At 47.7% G+C, this 20,212-nt stretch overlaps 1 protein-coding gene across 8 annotated transcripts in view; it reads right to left on the bottom strand.

Annotated features, from left to right (window-relative positions):
• TBC1D22A (TBC1 domain family member 22A) overlaps window positions 1-20,212 on the bottom strand; it is a 413,175-nt gene that overhangs the window by 61,616 nt on the left and 331,347 nt on the right. For all 8 annotated transcript variants that reach the window (XR_010156181.1, XR_010156179.1, XR_010156180.1 and 5 more), the window contains one exon: window positions 2,052-2,147. Coding sequence is in view for 5 of the 8 variants with exons in the window: in XM_515210.9 (XP_515210.4) it covers window positions 2,052-2,147 (96 nt within the window). In the remaining 3 variants the exon portion in view is untranslated. The remainder of the gene's footprint in view (window positions 1-2,051; window positions 2,148-20,212) is intronic.

Raw genomic sequence — 20,212 nt, 5'->3', positions numbered from 1 at the left:
AATGGAGGCACAGCCTTTTGCTGAAGGTCAATCATCTCTTTACTGTTCTCTCTCCCCAACCAGAATGTGCTCAGGGTCCATTCCTCGCATATGTGTGGCTCAGAGTCTGCCCAGAGTGGGGCCCAGGGCGATTTCCGGAGACGATGAGACATGGTCTGTTGTTAGCACGGGCCTGAGCACAGTGCCCTGCAGCTTCAGGCACACCCCGAGTCCTCTCCCACCCCACCTCCCACCACCAGGCATGGCTGACCCAGGAGGGCAGCAATGTCCACCCAGGGCCTCCAGGGAACAGAGCTCCCCAGCCAGCCAGTCACAGACACCACCGAGGCAGGAACACCCAAGCTCCATGGCCAGCCCAGTGACTGACTCTCAGCAGCCAGCCACCTTCATTTGGAGAGCAAGTCCCCTGGGAGGCTCTCCGGGAGGCAGCATACAGTTGTGTGTGCTGGCCGGTGGGAACCAACCACTCTGGGCACCGTCCTACCAGGAGTGGCCGCTGTGCACCAGAGAGGCTGGGCCCTTCTCCCTACAGGTAAGTGGCCAAGCCAGTGGGTGGCCACTGCCTGCCCAGCCAGCACTGCTCTCTGCACAGATGGAGAGCCCCCTGTGGAGGACAGCAGGAGGCTCGCCAGGAGACCGCAGTCTAGGCCCCATTCATTCCATCTTACTTGGTGACACAGCAAGTCATGGCCCCTCTTATCGCCTCCACATTCCCCTGTGCAAAGTGACGAGTGGGCCAGATGGGCCAGGAGGCCCCAGCCCCAGCAGCCTTGCATCAGCCGGGCAGAGGGGCAGGCCAGATGCGCCCTACTCACTTACAGACCATGGCTGGGAGAGGCAAGGCAGGCGTGTGTCTGAGACTGAGATGCCAATCACTGCCTCGATGCTCCCCGCAGGGCACAACCGAGCCCCACACTGACAAAAAGGCAGGAGCTAAGTGAGCAGAAGGAGCATCTTGTCCCATCCACCCGCGAACACCCGGGCTGGGTTCCACCTGCTGGGCCAGGATCTGTTGGCAGCTCTTGGCCTCGGTATGGCCCTCACCTGTCTGGTCTCTCCTGGGGCCGAGATGAAGCGGGGCGGCAGGAGCTCCCTGGCTCCTCCCAAGGCCCTCGGAAGGAATAGGGATGCTTGGAGCCTCTGCCAAGCACAGAGCTGGGGAACAACAGGCTGCCAGCTGTGCAGAGCACTGCCCTGGGGACCTAGGTCCGTCCCTTTATCTGAGAGACGAGAGCCTCGAGAAGGGAGAGTGGTGAAGGGTGGCTGACCCCAGCTGGCTGGTGCAGAGCTTGGTCTGCTTCCCACTGCTGGGGTCTTCCTTGCTGCACCCAGAGCCCTCTGCTGGGTGAACACTGGGACACTGGGCAGAAGGACTTCCCAGCCCGCACCTTGGGGAACAGTGGGTATCACCCCATGAAGGGGCCAACAGTCCACAGTGTGCCCGGGACGCCTCACAGAGGAACACGTGGGGTGGGTCGGGGCTGGACACTAGTCCACAGGGAGTCCCACAGGTCAAGCACGGAGCCTAGCAGGGCGTGCCTCTGACGCGTGGGATGCGAGGAGGGCTCTCCTGCTGTCGCCAGGGACTAGCTTAGTGAGGCTGAACAATGTGCCCCCAGTCACAGAGCTTCCAGTGGCCTGGCTGGAAGGCACCCCAGTCTGTGTGATTTCTTGCCCAGCCCTGTCCCTAAAGCATCACAGTCCACATGCTGTAAAGAGCGTTCCAGGGACCAGAGGTCACGAGCCGCACACTGCAGGGGTCGTGCTGCTGAGGGGCACGCTGGCCCAGGGAAGGTTCTGCAGGGAGCTTGTCACACAGCCACATCTAATAACTCATAACGTGGGCAGCGTTTCCACTGCTGTGACCACGTGACCACTGCCAGGCTCATCTCCTCAGCTGGACGAGCTTTCAACCAGCAGGAGGTCAGCGGCGAAACGCAGGCAGCGCTTCTCAAAACTCTTCCACAAATAACCCTGTGAACTAAAATGTAATAAACCTCTCTCCTAGTAGAAAATCAAACTTGGGTTCTTTTGAAAAGACATTTACTTACTTGAAAATCTTTTTCTTCTAGTATTTCCTTCCTCCATCTCACGAGAAAAGCAGCGCACACATACAAGTGGAAATGAGAAAAGCCGTCCGGTTCAGACTAAAAGAGAAAAAATAACCAAGAGAGAAAATGTAACGCGTGACCCATTAACATCACTGCGAGGTTATCTGCGACAGTCAGGGTTTATCTAGTCAGGGTTCAGAGAAAACCAAAGCTTGTGTTGACTCACTTTTACTTAATGCCTTAATTTCAAACTTCTCATTCCATTAAAACAAACACCATTTTCTCTTTAAGTTCCAGCAGCCTGATAAATAGCATGTGAACAGCAGACCAAGCTTCAGACAGCCTCAGAAGCGGTTGTTCATTCTTCTCTCTTGCGCAGACAATAGCCAAAAAGGATGAGACAAATTCAACGTGTGCTGGTGCCACGCCAGGCACAGAGTCTACTCCTCACAAAGGGCGCGTGAGGGAGGCCTCCTCCCACTCCACAGATGAGGAAACAAGGCTGAGCCCAGTCAAGCCGGAGATCAGGCACTGGGCCTGGGACCACAATCCGGTCCTGGTCTCCCTGGGAAATGAACAGGGAAATGATGCTACTCGGAAGCCACGGACGCGGAAGGACACGGCTCATACCCCTCAAATCACCACCGATGTCTCTCCTCACTGTCATCAAACAAGCCTTCCCTGCTCCCCCTTCTTGAGATATCTACCCCTTACTCATCCCGGAAACCCAGGACCACTGTCAGCTCCCAGAGGCCCTCCCACACCGAGGCTCGGGGCTTGCACACCTTGGGGCTATGGTGTTAGTTCAAGCACGCACGGCCAACTGCAAAGACTGAGGGTTCCCCAAACTCCAGTTCTTGGGGTGCTACCTTCTCTGCCTTGCCCATGCAACATCTATAGGACTACTGTCAGTGGTTCATTAAGTAAACAAATCAAATGCACAGTGCATTAGATGGTGATGTGCTATAGAGAAAACAAGGCAAAGACTGGGACGAGGAACAGCAAAGGGGTTTGTGTGTGAAGAGGGGGATGCCACTTCAGTACAACAGTCAATCGCCTAAGGTGACAGATGAGCAAACGTCCAAAGAGAAAAAAGGCGTTTATTATTATTATTTTCTTTATTGAGACGGAATTTCGCTCTGTTGCCCAGGCTGGAGGGTAGTAGTGTGATCTTGGCTCACTGCAACCTCCGCCTCCTGGTTTCAAGCAATGTTCCTGTCTCAGTCTCCCGAGTAGCTGGGATTACAGACGTGCGCCACCACACCGGGCTAATTTTGTATTTTTAGTAGAGACGGGGTTTCACCATGTTGGCCAGGCTGGTCTCGAACTCCTGACCTCAGGTGATCCACTCGCCTCAGCCTCCCAAAGTGCTGGGATTACAAGTGTGAGCCACCGTGCCTGGCCAGAAAAGGCATTTAGACACATGGCAGAGAAACATTCCAGGTAAAAGCAACAGGAAACACAGAGACCCTGTGGTTAGAAGCTGCTTGGAATGTTCCAAAAGCGAGGAGACCAGCACAGCTACCGCAGAGCGAGGCAAGCAGAGGCAAGCAATGGCAGGAACATGTGGGGTACAGATCCTCGGGGCTCTGAGCAGGGAAAAATGCAGGCTTCAGAAGCATCCCTCCGACTGTCACTCTGAGAATGGATGGCACATGGCTGGGTGGGGAGAGGTGGAACCAGGAGAACCAGGAGGCAGGTTAGGGGACCACGGTCATCAGAAATTCAAGAGGGGCTAGTGACTTGGGCCAAGACGAAGCAGGGAAGCTTGTGGGAAGACAAATTCGAGATGTATTTTGAAGGTTGTGCAGAAAAAACACACCAACGCGTATGAGAGATCTGGGGTAGGACAGAAAGGAACCAAGAGCCACTCTGACACTATGGGCCTCAACAACTGGAAGGGCGAAGTTGCCAGTTCCTAAGATGGGGAAAGGTTTATGGAAAAGGCTGTAGGAGACTGTTTTGGTGGGAAGGCCGCGAGTTGTTCTTTGGAACTGCCAAGTTTAAGACACTTGGGGATCCTGGTGGAGATGTCAGGGAGGCACCTGGACACACAAGCCCCGAGAGTGGCTAGTGATTCGGGCCAGAAATAAACACCAAGGACTGAACGACCCACAGGAATGACCAGCGAGCTGGGGCCAGACCACAGAACATGAAGAGGGTGCATATTCTAAGAGTTCCTGGATACAGTGCCCTGCATACGTCCACTAAATAAAGTTCATCAACAGCGTTGTTCGAGTTTCCTATGAATCCTGACTGGTTTTTTTTGTCTGCTTATAATCTATCAATAACTGACAGGTATGCTTCAAAACTCCCATTATGAGAGTGAGTGTATGTCTTTCTCCTTATGGTTTTGCCAATCTTTGTTTAGTGTGTTTGGAAGCTATGTTATCAGGAACATATAAATTCAAAATTGTTTTCTCTTCCTGGTGTACTAAACAGTATAAATACTTATGACCTCTAACCTCACACAGGGCTTTTGCTCTGAAGTCTCTAGTCAGGAGGAAGGAGTCTAATATGACTACAACTACCTATCAGTTTTTGTTTGGTAATGTATTTTAAACAGCTCTCCTGAGGTATAACTCTCATACAATAAACTTTACATATTTCAGGCTGGGTGCAGTGGCTCACGCCTGTAATTCCAGCACTTTGAGAGGCCGAGGCGGGCGGATCACAAGGTCAGGAGATCAAGACCATCCTGGCTAACACGGTGAAACCCCGACTCTACTAAAAATACAAAAAATTAGCTGGGCATGGTGGCGGGTGCCTGTAGTCCCAGCTACTCGGCAGGCTGAGGCAGGAGAATGGCATGAACCTGGGAGGCAGAGCTTGCAGTGAGCCGAGATCGAGCCACTGCACTCCAGCTTGGGTGACAGAGCGAGACTCCGTCTCAAAAAACAAAAAACAAAACAAAACAAAACATGTTTACATATTTCAAGTTTATAATTTGATAAGTTTTGATATACGCATATAGCTGGGAAAACACCATCACAACCGAGGTAGTGGACATATCTATGGCTCCAAAAGTTTCTTTGTGCCCATTTGTAAATCCTCCCTTCGAGCTCTCCCAGTCCCAGAAAATCACTGACTTACTTGTGTCACTATACATTAGCTTACATTTCCAATATTTTCAAATAAAGGGAATCATATAATACACATTTGGTTTTGGTCTGGCTTTTCCACGCAGGGTGATTACCTTAGATTCATCCATGACGCTGCGCGGACTAATAGATCATTTCTATACATGCTGAGCAGCACCCACTGCATGGATATACCACAATTTGTTTATCCATTCATCTGCTGATGGACTGAATTGTTTCTAGTTTGGGGCTACTATGCAGAGAGATGCCATGAACATTTGTGTACTCCTCTTTGAATGGACATAGGCTTTCATTTTGCTTGGATAAATACTTAGGAATAGAACAGCTGGATCATATGGTAGGAGTATATTTACCTTTTGAAAAAACTGCCACTAGTTTTGATATAAACCTTTTATCAAATACATGCTTTGCAAATGTTTTCTCCCCATGCCTCCTCTTTTCATCCGCTTAATAGTGACTTTTGAAGATCGTGGGTTTCAAATTTTGGTGAGGGTCAACCTAGTACTTTGTTCTTTTACAGATCATGCTGTTGGTGTCTTATCTAAAAAATCATTGCCTAACTCAAGGGCATAAAGGTTTTCTTCTAGAAGGTTTATAAAGTTTTACTTTAGATCTATAATCCATTTTGAGTTAATTTTTGTATATGGTAAAAAGTATGGAAGTTCATTTGTATGCACATGGATATCCAATAGTTCCAGCAATTTGCTGAAAGACTAAACTTCAGCTAGTGCTAGTCCTCACTTGTGTCTTCTTTCTCAAGGCTGTTCTGGCTATTCCAAATCTTCGGCATTTCTGTGTAAGTTTTAGAACCTGTTTTGTCAATTTTTACAGAAAAGCTTGCTGGGATTTCTGACTCATGACCATAGCATAGCTCTTAATCAGTCTTCTGACTCATGACCATGATATAGCTCTTCGTTTAATCAGATCTTCTTTCTCTTCACCAGTGTTTTATGGTTTTCTCACTACAGGTCTATTATATCTGTTTTTAGATTTTCCCTAACAGGTTCATATTTTTGATGATATTGAAAATAGGGTCCTGAAAACCTCGATTTCTGCTTTTTGGTAGTTGTTGGGTTCCCCTCTATTCTTTATTTCCTTATATTTCTCTCATAACTAGCACAGCACTGGGTTTTTAAACTCCAGCCATGCTTTCTAACCAAAGAGCTTGGTCCCTGCTGGCTGTGACTCCTGATACATTCAGGTTAATTCACATGCTCTCATTTCGAAGTTTCCAACTGTTCTACTTTTTCTAGCATTTGTCTTTCTGGCCTACATGTGGACTAATCTACTTCCCTCTACATTCTAATGCCCTAACCCCAATGAATCTGGAAGTTACTGAATTGTTTCTATTATTTTAATAGGCCCTCTACAAATTTTAACATGTATATTTAACTTAATGATCTAAAATGAATTGTTATCTTTATCCTCCTCCCAAACAATACAAAAAATTAAGAATATTTTAATTCTAGTCATACCAGCACCACACACTGACCTAATCTTCCCTAGCTATGTACTCATGGTTTCCAGAATTTCAGTTCTATTGTGACTTTTGTTTTTTGTTTTGTTGTGTTTTTTGAGATGGAGTCTCGCTCTGTCGCCAGACTGGAGTGCAGGGGCACGATCTCAGCTCACTGAAACCTCCTCCCGGGTTGTAGAGACGAGGTTTCAACATGTTGGCCAGGATGGTCTCGATCTATTAACCCTGTGATCCACCCACCTCAGCCTCCGAAAGTTATAAATGGAGACCTTCTTCTTGTTCTTTCATATATGTTTGTTTAGAGTTATTCATGACTTTACCCTTTTTTTTCCTCATTATTTCTTCTTGCACCTAGACCTTTCTTTGGAAATTATTATCCTTCTTTAAATTCAACCTTTAGAAGCTCCTTTAATGAGAGGGTTTTAGGGTCTTTTGGTTGTAAACCCTCGCAGAGTTCATTTGTCTAAAAACGTCTTTATTCTCATTCTTGAAAGACAGTTTGCTGGATATATCGTTCTAAGTTGGTTATTATTTTAAAAGATGATACTCCATCATCTTCTAGCCTCCGCTATTGAATGCTATCAATCTGTCATTCCTTCATAAGCAATCTAACTTTTCTCTCTGGCTGCTTGTGAATACCTTCTTTGTCTTGGATGTTTTGCGGTTTCCTTGTGATATTTATTCTGCTAGAGATATTGGTCTTTCTGAATCTGGGGAATAAGGAGTTTTCATCAATTTTGGAAATGGTCATCCATTACTTCCTATCAAACATCCATTTGCACCCATTCTCTTTATTTTCTCACAACTCAGATCAGATAGAGTTGGGGTCTTTTCATTCTATCCTCCATTTCCTTTAGCCTCTCTTTTTATATCTTCCATCTCTTTGTCTTTCCGGGACAAGTACTTTCCTCAAATATCTCTTCTAGTTCATTAATAATCTCTTCAACTTTGTCACAATTTGTTTCATTTATCTATTACATTTGAACCTTGGTTATTTCTTCAATTCTGCCTTGTAAATTGATAGTTACCCCTCCTTCTTTCATTCAATACCTTTCTTTGTATTATTTAAAATGTATAAGCTTATTTTTATAGCATGTCGCAGATAATTCTAAAATCTCTGTAGATCTCTTTCTGCAGTCTGTTTTCACTGCTGATTCTTGCCCCCGGTGGCTTGCTTCCTTGTACTTTAGTGACTTCTCCCGTCATTATGCTCCTTAGAATGTATATCTATTGGAATTCTTTGAGGCTTTTCTTTGAGGAGTCGGGGGGTGGGAAACCTATATTTGCTTCTCTAGAGCCTGAGGGCCTTGTTATCCTAGACTACATTAAACCAAATTTTTAGCTTGCAATTTTTTTAGGTCAAATAAGTAACATGAACTGGGGCTCCCCCAATCCATGTGAATGTAGGATTGTAGTTGGAAATTCTGAGGAAGGGGAGGGTTCTTTCTTTCTCCTTTAACCTGGCCAAGGCTAAGAAAGACAAACACAAACACCTGTTCAGTCCCTGAACAAAACAGTCCCCAGGTTTTGACTCCTGTCAGTGGCTCATTAAAATCAACTGGCAGATACCTCTGGGTAAAGACCAGCTTTGATGCTGCTCCCCTATCTCTCTAGATTTGTATTTTCTCGAGATTTCTGGTCTCTGACAGTCTCACCTTTGTGGTTATGTTTCTTAAAAACACACCAGCATTATTTGGTGTATTCACACCAAAAACAGGAGGGTCTTTCGGACACCACATTCACCACACCATCGGAAAGAGGGGCCTCTGCCCTATTACTTTTTTAAAAATCCACTCATTTCAAGAATCTTAAATATGTTACTACTGTGGCTTTGTAGTACAGGTTTGATGAGCTAGTTTTTTTTTTTTTTTTTTTTGATATTATTGACGAAAAGAATCAAACTCTGTAAAATATTTAAAGAGATTTATTCTGAGCCAAATATGAGTGACCATGGCCGATGATACAGCCCTCAGGAGGTCCTGAGAGCATGTGCCCAAGGGGGTCAGGGTGCAGCTTGATTTTATACATTTTAGGGAGGCATGAGACATCAATCAAATACATTTAAGAAATACACTGGTTTGGTCCAGAAAGGCGGGACAAGTGAAAGGTGGTAGCTGTAATGGTCGGGGGGTTGTTCCCAGGCGATAGGTGAATTTATACATGTTCTAGTTGACAACTGGTTGAGTTTGTCTAAAGATCTGGGATAACAGAAAGGAGATGTCCAGGTTAAGATAAAAGACTGTGGAGACCAAGGTCCTTTTGAAGTCTTATAGTGGCTGCTCTTAGAGACAATAGAGAGAAATGTTTCCTATTGAATCTTTTTTTTTTTTTTTTTTTTTTTTTGAGACAGAGTCTTTCTCTGTCGCCCAGGCTGGAGTGCAATGGTGCGATCTCAGTTCACTGCAACCTCCGCCTCCTGGGTTCAAGCGATTCTCCTGCCTCAGCCTCTGGGGTAGCTGGGATTACAGGCATGTGCCATCATGCCCAGCTAATTTTTGTATTTTCAGTAGAGATGGGGTTTCGCCATGTTGGTCAGGCTGGTCTTAAACTCCTGACCTTAGGTGATCCACTTGCCTTGCCCTCCCAAAGTGCTGGGATTATAAATGTGGGCCACCATGCCTGGCCATCTATTGAATCTTTAAAAGGTGCTGGACTCAATCTCTTTAGGATTGGGAGGGCCTGGAAGAAAAAAATCTAGCTATGTTAATAGAGATTCTTTTTTGTTTTTGAGACAGAGTCTCACTCTGTCACCCAGGCTGGAGTGCAGTGGCATGATCTCGGCTGACTGCAACCTCCCTGCCTCCTGCGTTCAAGCAATTCTCCTGCCTCAGCCTCCCAAGTAGCTGGGACTACAGGTGCACACCACCACACCTGGCTAATTTTTTATATTTTTAGCAGAGACGGGGTTTCACCATATTGGCCAGGCTGGTCTCAAACTCCTGACCTCATGATCCGCCTGCCTCTGCCTCCCAAAGTGCTGAGATTACAGGCATGAGCCACCGTGCCCGGCCAAGATTCTTTACAGACGCAGATTCTCCCCCACAAAGGACAGCTTTGCCATTTCCAAATATGGCAAAAAAAAAAAAAAAAAAAACACGTTTTGGGGTAAAATATTTTGACTTTCTTCTTTGTCATATAATGTTATCCCAAAGTCAGGCTGGAAAGTAAGTCATGATATATACGGTTAATTAAAACCCATCTGATGAGAATTTATGTATGGTTTGTAGGGCCTGACTCTCCAGACCCCTTAAACAGGAATTTGGGCAAGATAAAAAAAAAAATCAGAGCTTAGTCCTCAATACCCATTAAAACATATACAGCCATTAAAATGTTACATGTTTGTGTTGGAATTAAAATTGACCAAATATTTAAACTGAGTTTAAATGCCACTGCGACCCCTATATCCCATTCTCTGGACACGTCAGCCCTCTCTGCACTGTAACTAGGATGCCCTTTCTAATTCAGCGGGCTCCTATCGTGTCACCATTTTATTTTTAAATACCCACTGCCTTCAGGATCAAGTAGAAATGAGGCAGAGCAGACCGGACATCCGGTCCCTACCCACCCCGCATCTGGTATTCCAACCCTCTGCAGCCTTGGCTGTCTTAGGCATTCTGCTGCCCCAGGAGGGAATGCTCCTGGGTTTGTTCCCCTACATAAACCCATTCATTCTTCAGGATCTTCCCCCTTTCTCCCAGGCAGTGGGCTGTCTCCACCCCTTCTTCCCAGGAGCCCTAGCCATGTCTCCGCCGCACATGCCACACTGTCATGGTCCAGTGTGTCCCGTGTGTCAACTTTCCCTCTGTGACCCCTTCTTCATTCTAATCCCAGCCCCAAGCCTAAGAGTAGGAATGGAAACTGAATGAAATTACACACACACCCCCAAATCCACCACCTTGGGTTACCAGGAGCCTGGGGAAAGGGACAGGCTGGGTGCATGGAAGCTCGGCACTGAGAATGTACCTAGAGCAATGTACCTCTTTCTCGGGTGAGGGTGAGGGTTGCGGTGGCGGGGAGAAATGTGTGTCTTTCCTTTTAAATACCTTAGGTGACCTGAACAAACAAAAACCTTCAGGTCTGTAAGGCCCTGAGGGAACCAGCCCTGAGGAATGCATGATTGGTAATTAGTGTTGCAAATACTGAGAAGGAAAGGTCTCCAGGAGTACTCCGGGAAGTTCCAGAATGATGGGTTCTCCAAGGAATCCTGTTTACACTCTGAATTTGCTTAACAGCCTTTTATTTAACCAGGAAGTGCAAAGGTCAGCCCCCAGCCAGCCCTCCTACCCAATCCTACTCGGAATTAGTAAGGCTGGACTGTAAATTCTGCCGCTCACAAGATGTCTCCAACCAGGGAGCAGAACTTAGGAGAGGGCATGCTTTCCCAGAAACACAGCACTGGGGGAAAACAGAGCTTTACGGCATCACTTAAGTGGATTATTTGTCTTGGATGACTTGGTAAATTATATTAAAACTAATTTAATAAATAAAAAACTCATAACATCTATGGAAAATGGGCTTCTGCTTTAATGAAGCATAATCCAGACAATAAATATCACCCAGCACTCAGTGGGTAAACAGGGAGGCATGAGCAGTGGCCACAGGCCAGCCCTGGGCACCCGGCCTCGGCCTCAGCCCACTCAGGACCGGGGGCTCCATCCCCTTCAGTGAGAGGCACATGCCTGGGGTGGGTCAAGCAGGAGGAGGCTGTGACGTGGAGAAGCCCCCGGGGCTGTGGGATGAGCACTGGCTGACTCACAGGGAGGTGCACAGCGCAAGGCCACTTCTGGCATCCCCACCTCCATGCCACCAGGCCTGTCCTGCAAATCAAGATCTCCCCGTTCTCCCAGGCTCGGGGCTACTTTGGGGAGGTAAAGGAAGGCGCCAGAGACTGAGAAAGGATCCTCAGTGATGAACCTTCAGCAGATACTCAGGACTGTTCTGCAGCAACGGCAAGTGGGGGTTGGGGGACGGAAACGGTTTCCTCCCCCTACCCTGAAACAAAGGTCTTGAGCCGGTCACCTGCGAAACCGTAAGCTCTCCCTTCTTCTCCCAGCAGAAAGCCAAAAAGACTAGATGAGGAAATACCATCATTTGTGTGGAATATTCTGGATTGGGGGTGGAGTGCTCAGCTACCCTGCACCAGGTAAATTCTGGACGTCACTGGAGCAAGGGCAGCTGTCTGCCACGTGCCATGTGCAATGGGTACGATGTAGTGGGCGGATCCTAACAGTCAGAGGCTCCCCATCTCCCGTCAAGGAAGATGAAGCCCCCAGTTCCCCTCCAGGCATTTGAGGCCCCATCCACCTAACTCGGTGACCCACTCTGTCCCATGACCCCTTCACATTGGCCTCCAGTGCTGGGCCTGTTCCTGCTGGCGCCGGTCTGTTACAGCCCTAGCACTTGAGAAAAACCCCAACACACAATCAAACCCTGGAACCCACTGGCCTTGAAAACCAAGCATGTCCCGTCTGAGTACCGAGGATGCTGGGGAAACTGCTCCTTTCCTCCTGGGGCCTTGGCCGCCTCGCCCCACAGGCATGGCTGAGGTAGCTGGGCGCTGCATTGGGAAACTCCCACAGGTCTCGGACCCGGCCAAGGTCTAGAGAGATGGAGAAGCTGGAAGGACATCCCTAGCCCGACCAGGGCAGTGACAGGCTCTAGAGGCCAGTCCAGCATCCAGCACTCCTGGTGAAACAATGCCCCAAGCCTGTCCCTGCTTCTTCTCTGTGGTTTGGGGGATAGGGGGACACTTCCAGTCTTCCTCACACTGCCAGTCTGCAGAAGAAACACTCAGGTGTCATTTAATGAGCGAGTCAGGAATATTTTAGGATTCTGACGAATGATGAATATGGTTCTGATTAATACAACAAAAGAACACTTTGGCAATTTTTATTTCAGATCATTTCAACATTCCCCTCTCTTAATCACTAATGAAGGAAACAGCAGCTTTGATTGATGACTTGACAATAAGTCTGCCGGGGCCACACTGAAGCACAATGCCCAAGGGCTCCCGGGAGTGCCATGCAAATCGGGCACGTTTCCACACTTTGCAATGGAAGAGAAATATGGTTCTTTTAAGCAGATCCTGGCAAGCTCACAGACTGTCTTACAGAAGCCCAAAGCTCATTCAGCCGAGGCTCTAATTGCCTAATCAGAGACTAAGTGATCGCTCTGAGGCCTGCTGTTGGTAGGTAGAACTCTGCTTTGAAGACGGCAGCCTACTGCCGGAAGGGGAGGAGGGGCCCACCTCACCCCTTGTATGAGTCCGTTTTCAAGTGGCTGATAAAGACATACCTGAGACTGGGAAATTTACAAAAGAAAGAGGTTTAATTGGATTTACAGTTCCACATGGCTGGGGAGCCCTTACAATCATGGCGGAAGGCAAAGAGGAGCAAGTCACGTCTTACGTGGATGGTGGCAGGCCAAAAAAGGAGAGAGCGTGTGCAGGGGAGCGCCTCTTTTTAAAACCATCGGATCTCAGGAGACTTATTCACCATCATGAGAACAGCATGGGAAAGACCTGCCCCCATGATTCTATTATCTCCCACAACACGTGGGAGTTCAAGATGAGATTTGGGTGGGGACACAGCCAAACCATATCACCCCTGTTCCCCGAGGCCTCACCCCTGTGCCCCAGGGCTTCATCCCTGCTCTCCAGGCCTTGCCCCTGCACCCCACAGCCTTACTCCTGTGTTCTTAGGCCTTACCCCTACTCTCCAGGCTTACCCCTGTGCCCAAAGGCCTCATTCCTATTCCCCATGCCTCACCCCTGCACTCCACGGCCTCACTCCTGTGCCCTGAGGCCTCACCCTTGCGCTCCACAGCCTCATTCCTGTGCCCTGACACCTCACCCCTGTGCCCTGATGCCTCACCCCTGCATGGCACTGTGTGAAGTACTAAGAACAAGCCAGGACCGGCCTGCAGCTGCAGGGATGGGCCAGGCAGCACCCTGGAAGCCACCCAGCTGGGTTTCAGCGCCCTAGAGTTTTCATTGCAAACACTGCCTTTGACCTGCAATCTTGGCTCTGTCTGTCAGCATCTACCCACTCTCAGGCCTGCAGCCCAGTCCACACAGCCCCGGGCCACCCCACCTCGTTTCTCTGGTGCTCGAGGCCCTCACTGTTTGGGACCCGTGTCAAACACCAGGGCTGGAAGGGCTCTGAAGGTCAGCATGTTGCACCTCTCTCTATAGATGAGAAAACAGTGGACAGCTGGAGTGGCTGTGTGAGGCACCCCGGAGGGTGGTGTGGAACACAGAATGGGCCATGTGAGACCTGGCAGAGGCACCCTGATGTCTTCTAACTTTAGAAAGCAGGGACAAGGCCGGGTGCGGTAGCTCACGCCTGTAATCTCAGCACTTTGGGAGGCTGAGGCAGGTGGACCACCAGAGGTCAGGAGTTCAAGACCAGCCTGGCCAACATACAGAAACCCCATCTCTACTAAAAATACAAAATTAGCTGGGTGTGGTGGCACATGCCTGTAGTCCCAGCTACTCGGGAGGCTGAGGCAGGAGAATTGCTTGAACCCGGGAGGCAGAGGCTGCAGTGAGCTGAGATCATGCCATCGCACTCCAGCCTGGGCAACAAGAGCGAAACTCCAGCTCAAAAAAAAAAAAAAAGAAGAAAAAAGAAAGAAAGCAGGGACGAGGCTGCTCACTGTCTTTGCCCCTGCTCATGCCTTCCGGTAGGCCAAACCATTCTTGACCGCCCCTAAACCCATCTCTCCCTGGCTCTTCCACCCCTAGCCTCTCATGCCTTCCTGAAAACCCTCTGAACTCCCTCCCAGGCTTCTTATCTGGTAATGAGAATAGACAGCGCCTCCGCCAGGCCCTTCCCTCTGTGTATGCCCTTTTCCTCCCAGCTGCCATCTAAGGCTCTGAAGAGCAGGGTCTGCACTTCCACACGGTGACACTCAGCACAGCACAGGGTAAGCGCTCAGGACTCCTGGCTTTCCGAGGGTGGAACTTTCACCTCTGCAGCAGCCTTGGCATTGGGACCCCTGTGTCAGGGTCTGAGTAAAGAGGGGTTTTCCCTGGATTAGCCCCACTGGCTAGGATGTGAAATTCATCTTCAGGAGCCCCTGCAGTCAGGGTTTGGGGCTACTGTGTGCAAGCTCGCTAAGTCAATGGCAGCACCTGACTGCCCCCTACGCCTGCAGGCTCTCCAGAGACCCTGGCTCCTGTCCTCACAGGAGGTCCCAGTCGGAGCTCAGAGCACAGCTGTTTGCCAGAGACACTGTGGGACTAATGGTTGCATGACTCCCTGGTGTCCCCGTCTCAGCCCAACGAGGGTAGCACTGTCAGCAAAGTTAACGGGCAACAGGGAGGAACCTCCAGACCCCAAGCCACCCATGATGTGAGTCATCTGACCTGTCCCCAGGGCACCCTAATACATGGAGTCGGGGGGATGCCTCACCTGGCCCTTCCCCAGGGCAGCCTGGTGCATGGGGTGGGGGAGCATGGCTTCTGCTGCGCGGTGCACAGGGAAGTGTCCAGTTCCTGCGGTGCGGCCCCACAGTGCACAGGCCACCTGGGGGCGGCAGCATCAGGGTGTCAGAACAGCCATAAGTGAGGTCAGGGCTGCGTCTGGACATGCCCCGTGCTGCCCCATCACCCCTGTGAAAAACAAGTCCATGAGAAGAATCTCCTCTTAAAATGCTCACTCTGGGGAAAGGGCTGGACTCTGGGGACGGGGGTTCTGGAGGTCAAGGAGAAGTACTCTTCTTAGAGCCAACACCGTCTTTAAAAATAACACATCTCTCTAGTTGAGGGAAAAACATTTCATGGAAGAGCCCACGTGCCTTGGAAATGACCACTAACAAGTCCTGATCCTATTCCAATTGGATTAGACAGCTGAAATCTCCCAATCCTGATTTTTTATTTTATTTTATTTTATTTATTTATTTATTTATTTTTTACTACCTCCAGTAAATTCTATCTAATAAAGCAGCCAGCATGCCATGAGAGCTGCTCCAAAGGACAGCTGCACAGTAGCAGGGGCCCCCACCACTCCCAGGGGATAGCTAGCACTCAGAGCCCCTCCTACTTCCAGGTAAACAGATGAAAGGGTATTCTGACCAGTCAAAGGCAAAGGCAGGTAGGCAACCTCTGGGCACGGGGAGCCCACCCCTACAGAATTTTTGCTGAGTGAGAGGGACAGAAGAACTCAGGAATATATTACACAAATATATGCAAGACACTTTGGGAAATGATGTAAAAGTTACCTGAAAGACATAAAAGAAAACCTAACAGAGATATACCAGGTTCATACACAAAAAGATTCAAAATGGAAAAGATGTCAATTATCTTCCTTTTAATTGATATGTTCAATGCATTTCTTTTCTTTTTCTTTCTTTCTTTCTTTTTTTTTTTTTTTGAGATGGAGTCTCGCTCTCTCGCCCAGGCTGGAGTGCAGTGGTGCGATCTCAGCTCACTGCAAGCTCCGCCTCCCGAGTTCAAGCAATCCTGCCTCAGCCTCCCAAGTAGCTGGGATAATAGGTGCCCACCACCACGCCTGGCTAATTTTTGTATTTTTAGTAGAGATGGGGTTTCACCATGTTGGCCAGGCTGGTCTTGATCTCCTGACCTCGTGATCCACCCGCCTCGGCCTCCCAAAATGCTGGGATTACAGGCATGAGTCACCATGCCCAACCCAATTCAATGCACTTCTAATAAAAACTCCCTATCATTTATCCATGATTTTTGTAGAATTAAAGCATATTCCAAAGTTGATATTGAAGAGCAAAGGGCCAAAACTAGCATGACAACTGCACAGACAAAACGACAAGGTGAAGACTGTATCAGACAGCAAGACATTTTGTGGGACTAATGGAGGCCACGTGGCCTAGGCCCCGGACAGAAAGAGCAGTGGAACAGAGGACACGAGGGCACGCCCATACTCATGTGGAGGCCACATGGCCTAAGCCCCAGACAGAAAGAGCAGTGGAACAGAGGACACAGGGCCACACCCATACTCACGTGGAGCCCACGTGGCCATGCCCATACTGATGTGGACACACAATCATCCATGACAGGCACAGCAGTGCCAGCCAGAAGGCAAAGGATGGAACGTTCCATCAATGGTACAGAGAAAACAACTGGCTATCCACGTGGAAGAATGAAACTGGACTCTGTTGCACACCACACGCAAACTGAGGGTGGGGGAGAAAGCGGCGCCTAAAAACAACATTTCAGGGCACAAAGGATATACTTTATTTATTTATTTATTTATTTATTTATTTTTTTTTTATTTTTTTTGAGACAGAGTCTTGCTCTGCCACCCAGGCTGGAGTGCTGTGGTGCGAAATCAGCTCACTGCAACCTCCACCTCCCAGGTTCAAGCAATTCTCCTGCCTCAGCCTCCCAAGTAGCTGGGATTACAGGTGTGTGCCACCACACCCGGCTAAGTTTTGTATTTTTAGTAGAGATGGGGTTTTGCCATGCTGGCCAGGCTAGTCTCGAACTCCTGGCCTCAAATGATCAGCCTCCCTCGGCCCCCCAAAGTGCTGGGATTACAGGCGTGAGCCACCGTGCCCGGCCAACAAAGGATAAATTTTAAAAACTGATGAAGTTAACTACCCCCAAATTTTAAACTTCTGTATGACAAAAGACACTATAATTAAGATTTCTCAATCACAAACTGGAAAAAGGTATTTGTAGTGGGTATGTGACTGACAAAGGATTCGTATCCAGAATGTATTCTATTTCAAAATCCTCCAAAGAATCAACAAGAGAAAAAATCTGGGGCATGCAGCGCAGTGGTTTCCACATGGGCAAGAAATAAAAAGATGAGGAATACAAAGTTTAGGCGAGAATATTGGTTAAAGGAAACCACAGACTGCCGAGGAGAGGAAAGGAAGAGAAGAGGCTTCCATAGTACATGTGAAATGTGTTTCTAAACAAGAAATAGACAACAGATCTGAAGCTTTTTAAAAATGAAACAGAAAAATAAATAAATAAATAAATAAAAATAAAAATGAAACAAATCTTTTAGATTTGACAAAGCTAGGTAATAAGTTCAAAGGCATTCATTAGACTATTATCTACGTTTCTGTATATTTAACATTTTTTATAATTAAAAAAAGCAAAAAGACCAAGGACTAATCTGAAGTGGTCTTTTCTAGTTACCAACAGACTCATCTATGTGGCAGCACCTCTCATCCATATGACTCAGCCTTGGGGTCAGCCAGGAGTGGACAGGGCCAGCCTCCAGCCCAGCCCTGGGAAAGGGTTCTGGTTCTGCCCCCTCTGCTGTCACTCAGACTCCACCCACTCAGCATCCCCTCACTGGGAAAGGTGCATAGGCCTGGGGCAGCTCCTGACAGCCCTGTAACCTTCCTCTCAAGGGTCTCCCTGCAGGATTGTTCCCTTAAGAACTGCCATGAGTTTCCTCAGGGGCCAGGGCCCTGGTGTTTGAGAGAAGCTCAAAGGGATGGACAGCAGGACAGAGCCAAGCTGCTCCTCTCCTTCAGTTCCCAGTTGGGAGACGGGGGGAAATCCTGATGCCTTACCACATGAGTTCTCTTAACACTGCACTACATGTTCTGTGGCGGATTTAGTTTTGCTTATAAAATGACAAAATGAAAGTTCAAAATGACTAAGATTAAATGCAAATTACTTATATATGATATAAACTTTTTAAAATGTAGGAACTAAGGCAAAGAAACAATTTTCCTTCTATTTTTTATAATGGAGAAACTGTGATAAAAGGAACAATATTTCACCTTTAATTGCATTGTTCGATTTTCCTTATAATTTTTGGCACGAAATAAAAACAAATGGCCTTCTGGCCTCAGGAGATTTCCCCGCATATGCGTATTTACATAGACGTGGTTTTGAGGCCATTCAAATGACAGAAATTGTTTCCCATTCTTTGCTAAGATTCAAGTGCACCAACTTCAGCTGCACAAGCAAAATCTTTGCTATGACTTCCTTTGAAATATTCATCACCAGACCACTGCGTTTCACAATTACCAGCCCATAATGCAGAGCACGGCCATTTTAAAATTCACGCCAACATCCCCATGTTTACGGCATGGGCTGTAGTAAGAGCTATACATCACATTTCATGGCACAGCCAAATCCCAAAGCCTAAATGAGCCTGTTGCTATCCAGCCAGCCTCAGTGACTCATACATTAGCTCTATGCCACCCATGTTCTCTTTTGCCAGATACTTATCGGCATGTGTCTGTCCAGGTCTGAGAACATTCCAACTGGTTAAAGACAAAGGTCACAGCCAATCAAATCTAGTGAGTCACAGGACGGGTTCTCCTCTCTACAGTCTCGGGGGCTGATCAGGGAAAGGGAATGATCTACAGGGTCTGTCCCTTGGTCCTGGGATTCTGGTCCAATGTATGAACACTCTCTAACTGAAATAAGCCTTTTAAAGCCATATAGTATAAGAGAAAGACATAAACTATACTGAACTTTTAAAATTCCTAATGGATATTTATTCTTTGGTTGATGTATCAGTCATGGTTCTCCAGAGAAACAGAACGGACAGGACGTATGTACATATACATGTATATAAATAGACAGAGGGCATTTATCTTAGGGACTTGGCTCATGCAATTGTAGAGGCTTGATGAGAACAAAATCTGGTGGGGTAGGAGGCAGGCTAGAGACTCAGGGAAGAGCTGCAGTTTAAGTCCACCCAAAAGCAGGCAGAATTCCTTCTTGCTTGGGAGAGGCCAGTCTCTGTCTATGAAGGCCTTCAACGGATGGGATGGGACCCACGCACATTATGGAGGGTCGCCCTTTGCTTTATGCAAAGTCCCCTGACTTAAATGTTAGCCTTGAAACCTACCCAATCGTCCCGCAGACCATTTTTTTGACAAACTTAGAAACTGACCCTTCTGATCTTAAAGCTTAAAACTTAACATTTGTTTTATCTGAGTTCCTTCCTCAGGAAAGGACTTGCAGGCTTCTCAAAAAGTATCAAAGGACTGAAACTCACCAGATCCGGACAATGAGATACCAGGCCTCTCAAAAAGTATCAAAGAACTGAAACTACCAGCTTACAGCATCCAGACAGCTAGATGCCAAGCCCCTCATTCATCTTGACTGCTTCCTTACCCCTCCCTGTTTTCCCATACATCATTACTTTTTGTCCCTGCTATGTTTTAGTCAGTCAGGGACATGCATTTAAGACTGAGTTCCCACCTCCTGGGCTGCAGCACCCAATTAAAGCCTTCTTCCTTGGGAATAATCGTTGTCTTGGGGATTGGCTTTCTGTGCAGTGAGCAGCGGGACCCAGACTGAACCCCTGGTGTTTCGGTAACAACCTCAACCAAAAAACACCTTTGGAGAGACATTCAGAATAATGTTTGACCAAATATCTGGCAATGGTGGTTCCGCCAAGTTGACGTATAAATTAACCATTACAGTGATGACTGCAACTGTCATCAATGATGTGCTCAGTGATGACAGATTGCTTCCATGTTCAAATTTGAAAGGCGTTTCCCAGGGCTGTGTTCCTAGGTCCTTTTATATACCAATTGACTGGTTTAAATATTCAATTTATTAATGAAAAATCAACATGCACTGAGAAGCCGGGAACTCCTAGGGCTCACAGATGAGGAATGGC

Source organism: Pan troglodytes, chromosome 23, assembly GCF_028858775.2.
Source record: "Pan troglodytes isolate AG18354 chromosome 23, NHGRI_mPanTro3-v2.0_pri, whole genome shotgun sequence".
In the NCBI taxonomy this organism is placed as follows: Eukaryota; Metazoa; Chordata; class Mammalia; order Primates; family Hominidae; genus Pan; species Pan troglodytes.
This window is presented reverse-complemented; position numbering and strand designations above follow the sequence as displayed.